Raw genomic sequence first — 7,959 nt, 5'->3', positions numbered from 1 at the left:
GCATTTGCATCCGCAAATTACTGGTGTCGCGTGGCCAGAACAACGGCCACGATCGACCTACTGGTAACCGTACCCCGGTAGCTGGCAAAGTGCAACAGCCGGCCGTCGACTCCAAAGATATTGGATACCGAAATATAGTAACCCTAGGCGGGAACACCTAGTTTATCCGCTTCAAACTGGCAGCTAAGTAAAAGCTCTACTAGGGTATAAAATACCTTAACAATTAGAAAATGGGAGAGAATCCATTCTGGTGACTTGCTGACGGAAGGCTCCAAGGAAAGGCGACCTTTCCAGGGCAGTCGTCCCCGGAGTCCTCTCGTCCAGGATCAGCCACCAGGGTCCATCAGCCCTTAAGGAGGACACCTATAGCTCAAAAGATTTCATGTGTCGAACCATCGCCGCCATTATAATCAAAGAATGAGGGAATATCAACCGCATGGACGACATTCGACATACTGGGATGCTTGTAGCCGCAGTACTCGAAATCCTCATACGATCAGAGGCTTACTGACCGACAGCATACTTCGAAAAAGTGGTGGTGTAATGTAAATGTGTCCATTGAATCAATCTAAGCTAAAGTGAACTTATGCATAACCAAAGGCAAATAGTCGCATATAATACAACCAAAACACAAGTGAAAATCAAAAACATTAGAAGCATTCAAAAATGCATTGAATAAATATTCGTGCAGTACAAACAGTTTTTTATAGGCTGTTATTAATATTTCAGCGGCGAGTATCAGCCTTGTAGTTGTATGTACAATTTCAAGAGCCCTCTGAGCAATGTTTGCAGTCGTGAATGTTCAGCGTTTTGATGATGTGCGCACCTTACGGGTGGTAAATTCGATACTCTCCGCTAATCAAAATAATTGTCAAGTAGATTTATTTCTTATGCATTGGCCAACTTTATATTGCTTATCCACGGCATATGCCGACAACAATATATTAACCAATAAACTTATAATGTGAAAACGAAGTTAAAACCATGGTGAACTAGAATTTTAAAATGGGGGGTGTGCTGATGTAAGAAGTGGAGATCCATTGGCGATCCATTGGCACACGAATGTGTGAAGGGGAGGGAATATGTCCGAAACACAGCCCCACCGTATTGCGATCAAGCGACAGCTAAGCTTGTGGGGCAGTGTGGTCTGATGACTGATGAACTTTACGCTCTAATATTATTTTTTCCAGGCACTTTAAATATTTATTCTCGGTATGTTGGAAAGGAGAGAGGCTTTCCAAGATTCCACGACCCGTATACGATGTAGCTAACGCCGGCGAAAATGGTGCCGGAACATCGGTCGCCTCTCCCTCGTCCCAAGTCCGTTTCAGGACTCAGGCACTATTACGCCTACGTAACAAAAGTTTTGTTTACTTTGGAACTCACTTTGTATATTTGCCGTTTAAACTTTAGTTTAGGCACGAGTTACTTTTTTAAGCATTTTCCCGATTTTTTATTGTTTTCTTTTAAGATTTTACGTTACTTTACATGACATATACATCTCACAAATTATGGGTTAATCAATAATTGTGTATTTTCTCCACTCACCGACATTATTGTAGATCCATCGTTGAAGGCGCTTTCTCGGACGAATCGTGGCTGGAAATCTGAATCCAAAAAAAGCAAGGGAAAGCGCTACTTCTTTTGGAAATTAAACCCTAACCTTAACGTAAACCTTTCTTTTCTTTTTTTTCTTAATTCGGAGAGAGTTTACGTTTACGAGACAACAACAAAATTCACTTGAATCCGTCTTCTTGCCATTTGCCATTTTTGTTCCATTTTTTTTTTTTTTTTGTCTTTTTTGTTGGAATTGGCTTTGGCCACAAAACTGACAAAAAACACTTATTCATTAAAAAAATTCAAATCTAAACTCTTCTTCCACCGAACCGCATTTCTCGACGCCAATAATTGCCTCTCCTTTTTCGCACTTGCTTCACGGGGCCTTTAATCTTTGATAATTTTTACGGGGAAATTTCTCGATTAGCGCATGACCGACGCCGATCCCACTTTTAACTCCGGTCCACGCCTTGTACGGTTTTCTGCCGGAAAACTCGATTTTCCTTCTTTCTCGGACTTTTGGGTCGCCGATCGTAAGGACAAAAAGGAAGATTAAACTCTTTAGAGCGCGGTCACGAGACAACTAGGCGTTCAAACCTAAAAGTTTGACGGTTGCCCCTTATGTGGAACTCATGCCCACCTGTTGAGCTGTCACTTTGATGAAATTCAGGTATAAGCGCCAAGCCTGGCAAAAAAATATTTTTTTCGAGTGTCTCCCTCAAACTTTTTTACTCCCTTACCTCCACGGACTTAAATCGCTTATTCGGTCTTTCCTCTAAAATTCCGCTCTAGATCACCCAAGCGCGGTATCACTCGGAACTACAAAGCCTTACGTCTGAAGTGTTAAGTCGCGCACAACAGATCCTCAGGAGGTATAAGAATGGAAAGAAAGCTAAGGAAGCTTGACTCTTGGCGCTAACCCCTGTGGAAACCCCGGGTAGGAGGGACAATGCCCCACAATGAGGTTGACATTTCACCCTATTACTCTCTTCTATTTCTTTCTGTCCCTTCCTAGTTCTATCATTGACTCCTAGATGGCGCACCTTTACCAAATCTCTCCAAATAAAATTGAAGCTATTCAAAATTTTTAAAATTCCAAACTCTTCAATACAAATAAAACCAAGCTTTTATCGATTTTATCGTATATTACAGATTTCGTGAACATTGAAAAACCAGTAACTTTTCTTGTTAATAAAGCAAAAATAAATATAAAAGATTTTTTGAAAAATAAATAAATAATAAAAAGTGACGATCCAATTCTCATATATCCAGATTTAGAAAAAAATAGAACTAACTACAAATGCAAGCCATTTTGCATTAGGTGCTGTACTCTCTTAAGAAGGTAAACCCATTTATTTTCCTAGTAGAACTTTAAATTATGCAGCTAAAAAAAATTATTAGTATTTACGTCCCTATCTCTTAAGAGAAGGTTTAAAACATGCTCTGACCGTAATCCACTATTTTGGTTTTATAATAAAAAGCAACCTAATATCTAACCTAATATCCAACCTAATATCTAATATCCAACCTAATATCTAATATCTAATATCTTCCTTCTACCTGTTACATAAATACTTTCCGACGAAACTAGAATACCCTTTTATATCCTTACTTAAAATATATAATTAGTATTACTTGTGATTATTATCAGTAAACATTTAAAATGTTTAATTCCGTTTAAGTCTGTAATAATACAAATTTCTTAAAGTAAGTAATTAATTTAATAATAGCACACAATGCACTTATTATTTGGTTAGGTCCAACATTAAATTAAAAATCGTTTGTCATGCGTGACCCAAAATATTGAATATTTCTCTTGTCGCTGTAGTTTTTTGCTTTTCTTCTTAGGTTTTGGGCGTTAGAGTGGGCGGAAAAACCTGTTGTAATCATCTACCCAATATATTCCATATATTGTTGGAGTTACTGCGTACAAGGCTAAGGAATACAAATCTGCAACCTCTTCGAACCTGGCTTTAACTGTTTTCGAAGATTGTGTGCGGTTTGAAATGTATTGAAGATAAGTGGGCGGGAAAAAATTGTTGTAATCAATCGATTTGTATTGAAGGTACCAATATATTTCAGTTAAATTGGTTTTACTAGCATCTTTAGCCATTGTTGGAGTTTGAGTGTTCTTGCCATATTAGCGTAAGAAACAGTGGGCCCTGACAAAACAAACTTGTGCAATGAAGGACTCTCTCACAACATCTACTCAGATCATAAACCTCACTTACTGGCCATTATAAACGTTACATAACCAAGGCTCATTGCTTATATCATGGAACTCACGCCAATGGACATGCTAACTGCCATGATTAGGGATAAATTCACCAACAGGTTTTAGAGTATAGGGAAGTTTCCATGTACCATATCGTAGATATGCATAGAAGACAAGGGTGCATATATGTCAATTCGGGATAGCAGAATGTAAAACGTTCACAATAAAGATTTGTCGGAAAGTATACATTAGATAGAAAACAGCGTGTCCAACCCCATAAAGTATAAATAATTTTGATCGGGGCTACTAGCTGAGACGATCTAACACACAAATTCGTCCTTTTCAATAAGTACTGAATAGGTTAAGAAAACTATTGTAACATTTAAGCGGCATTTAAATTACCTTTCCATTGATACCAATCGTAAAGCGTATACAATTATTTTATTTTGAAGTCCACCTTGATCCATGAACATTTGGGCGGTCCACATTTGTATGGAAATTTTTGAGGTCCTACTCTCACCCGCCTTTACGGTGCGCTTTGAGTTATGTAATGTATACCAAAACGCGTTTTAGTGTCTGCGAATTGGATTCAAAATGTATAACTCATACGCACTGTTGCCCTTGATCATACATATTATTTTCATATGGGTGACCTTGACTTGGTTTTGTTTCTGAAATTCGTTTGTCATCTATCCTAACTACTTTGAATGTTTTTAAAACTGAACAACTTTTCTTGTTGCTAGAACCAGAATTTACAAGATCGAATTGTATTAATTTTTAAAAATATTGACAATAAGGTGTTAAAATCCTCGAGTTGCATTTTAAGTCATTTAAAACATTTCGCAAATAATTTTATTTATTTAAAAAAAAAACCTTTCATAAATGGACCTTTTGTAAACACTTATATACCCAAGTAAGGTAGGATAAAAAGACAACATTGATTAAATATGTTTATTTATCTTATAAAAAATTATTAGCATAAGCCAATTTACATTGCGCGACTACCCGTAACCCAAGAAAATGCATTTTGCAGCGTTCTATGCTGATCCTTAAAAATGACTTGATAGGGTTTTTTTGTCACAATTAGGATATACATTTCTGTGGTGCTCGACGCTTTGAAGAACGTATTGCGTTTTGTCCATGTCCTTTGTTATCTTGCTCTTATATAATTCCATGGTCTGAACTGCTTGTTTGGCTGCACCGTTTCTGAAGCAAAAATAATAGAATATTTCCAGATTTCTTTTATAATCATCTTGGATGAACCAGGATGAGGGAAGAATTTGCAGAGAGCTAGTTGAAAGTTCCCAGCGGTAAAAGAAGGTAGGGTAGGCATTTAGAGAATAATAATACGGATCTCTTAGATGGTAAGTCCGTTGTGGCAAATTTAAGATGTGGGATGTGGGAAATGGATTTTTTCGAAAAATGTTCTAGCTGGAACACATGTCGTATGAATAATTTTAAAGCAAACTTTGAAGACGATTCGCAAGGTTAAAAAAACAACAACATTTTTTTTTCTTTATTGTTGATTACATTTTTTACAAACATTAATCTACCATTTAAAGTGGAGAACTATTTTTCATATTTTGGACCACCCTAATGAACCTTGAACTATGTATGTTGTAAAAGTAGTGAGAGTTTCTCAAATATGTATATGCTTTTTAAATTGTTTAAGAAATTTGTTGATTTCGTCAAAGAATTTAATGTAACAGAGACTTCTGTCAATTTTCGTATCTGACCCGAAGGGAGCAAGAAGCGATGGATTTCGATTTTTGCAGTGGAGCTAGACAGTTTAGTTTTTCCAAACATATATTTAGTGAAATAAAGAGCTTAATAAATTTTAATTAGCCTCTGCCAAATTAGATTGTGCGTCTCGCAAGATTTCTTTTTGTCTGGCCAATGCTCGGTGGAGACCTATGCTATTCGTTTCATATGTATCATAGTATTCGGCGCGGGAGCAAAAATCTATAAATTTAAGCTATCTCTTTCCGGGTCCAAAGGGCAGAAATAGTTTAAGGCCAGTGTAAAAGTTAATTTTTAAAAGACACAGCTCTCATACTGGCGTAGCTGAAAGCAAGAGTAGCAGCGAGACAGCAGTTTGGTCGGATTGGTTTTTTATGTGTGCCTAGTTTTGTGCACGGCTTAGATTTTGCCTTTGTGTCACAAATTGGGGCAAGTCGCCCGTAAATCATATGAAATAAAATATTTGTTCCACAGGAACGATCGAGAAAGTCTTTTCATCGATAAAGCCAGTAAAATTGGGGTGAGCGACAGAAAAATAGTATCCTTTATTTTTATTTTTGACCAAAGGTAGCGGAACATGTTCTCTAAGTTTCCATTCAAGGCGTGACCCACTGAGCGGGTAACTGCAAAGCAAAGCAAATTAAGTAACGTGCAATGAAGGAATGTGCGATAAGAAATGAAAGGAAATGTGCATGCCCTTATTATATAATTTGGCTATGTTAAAAGTTTTAAGCCTCGATTTATAGACAATGTTTTAATGTTTCGTCACAAACTCATAATCATAAGTTTTAATAGCAATTTTTATACGTGTTTGAAAATTGATTCCTGTTCACATTTATCTATTTTATAAATTTTACCTTGTTTACATTTTTATCATCTCCGTTGCTTTAAGAAACATTTATTGAAATAAAAATGTGTTTTTTTGCTAAATATATATTATATATTTATATTTTTTGTTAGTGTAGGGAAATGAAGAGAGAAAAAATATTATTTGCTAATTTCCAAAGGCAATATGAGCTCACATACCCATGCTTACCCTGATCATCTTTTCGCGAAAAAGAATTTAACTATCTACGATGTTGTTCCCTTGAACCTGTTAAACGGGGAACGTATTTCCATAATATTGATCATCTGCCGATTCCCAAAACATTGTTTCTTTTCCACACCTTGTGTGTTAGTTATTGTCATTAAACACTTTCGTGCTTGCGAAAAAATATTTTCGTCATCTTTCTAAACATTTGATGATGTTTTTGCATTTAGCAAACTGGAATAAAATTGTGATATTTTTAAAAACGAATATTCAAGCTTGAATCTTTATCAAATACTATTTAAATTTTCTTTAGAGTAAAATTTCAGTTGTAATCAAAGAAGCATCAAACATTAATCGAAACAGTATTTTTTCTTAATTTTCCCAATGCTTACCAATTTGTTGTACTTGTGCTGTACTTGTACTGGTTTAAATACTTCAAATACTAATCGTTCATGTATGAGAGGACAATACATTTTTACAGACTCACATGAATAGGGCCAGTTTTCACTGAATTGCTTTGATATGAAAAAACAATGCACAATTATAGGGCCATTGAAATTAATTTGTTATCAAAAATGGTTGTGATTTCCGGTTGTAGTAACAATTTCAAAAAAGATAGTAAAGATGATTATAAGAGCAGAGCAAGATAGCAATAGATTCTTGCCGAGTAAGGTCTGTTCGTGGAGCGCGGATTAGAAAAAGACGTCTAGCACTGTAACAGAATGCAGTTGAAAGTCGTAAAATAGCTTTTGGAAGTTAGTTTAAAAAAATGAAATGGTATAAAAGTTTTTTTTTCTATTTTGTTCATCATCACACTTCATAATGATTTTAAGTTAGTGTTCATACCAAAAGGGCGTCACATTTACTATTTTTCAAAACAACAAACAGGGTCTGAGCCATCCACAGCCACATCTATTTATTTCAAAATTAATTTAATCTTAAAAGTAATCCTTATTTTAAAAACATTCGCAGTGCCATTTGTTTAGGGCCCAAATGTTTTATTTTTTCCTATAATTCTTTAAAAATTAAAGTATCTTTCTAGTGGCAGAACGTATTAGTCTTGATTTTGGAGAGGAAATATAAGAAATAAAATAAATAAATAGTGTCATTAGAGAAAATTCCCAAATATTTAAATAGAATTCATTGTTTATCTTTAGTGTTTTAAATTTGAAACTCGTGATTTATCCTCGGTTTCCTTTCCGACATGTCCTTTGAGACTCCTTGGAGCTTTCCTTGGGCTCTTCCCTTCGTATTCTTGAGTATCCTTGGAGTTCTACTCGGGATCTTTTCCTCGTATCCTTTCAACAACTTTGAAATTATACTCGGTCTCGTTTCCTCGTGTCCTTTGGTCATCCTTGGAGCTAATGTATCTGCTTGTAGCTGCTCGCTTGTGTTCCGTGTTTGTTGTTTCAACTCG

General features: G+C 35.8%; 1 protein-coding gene across 1 annotated transcript in view; it reads right to left on the bottom strand.

The window, feature by feature from the left end:
* Positions 1-4,783: 4,783 nt before the first annotated feature.
* The window catches only part of LOC108029318 (unconventional myosin-VIIa), a 792,260-nt gene continuing 789,084 nt past the window's right edge, over positions 4,784-7,959 (bottom strand). Inside the window, exon 15 of the mRNA XM_050890354.1 lies at positions 4,784-4,978. Within this exon, the coding sequence (XP_050746311.1) occupies positions 4,822-4,978 (157 nt within the window). The 3' untranslated portion in view covers positions 4,784-4,821. The remainder of the gene's footprint in view (positions 4,979-7,959) is intronic.

Source organism: Drosophila biarmipes, unplaced genomic scaffold (genome assembly GCF_025231255.1).
Source record: "Drosophila biarmipes strain raj3 unplaced genomic scaffold, RU_DBia_V1.1 ptg000022l, whole genome shotgun sequence".
In the NCBI taxonomy this organism is placed as follows: domain Eukaryota; kingdom Metazoa; phylum Arthropoda; class Insecta; order Diptera; family Drosophilidae; genus Drosophila; species Drosophila biarmipes.
The sequence above is the reverse complement of the archived record's forward strand: the minus strand, read 5'-3'. Positions and strand labels throughout refer to the sequence as shown.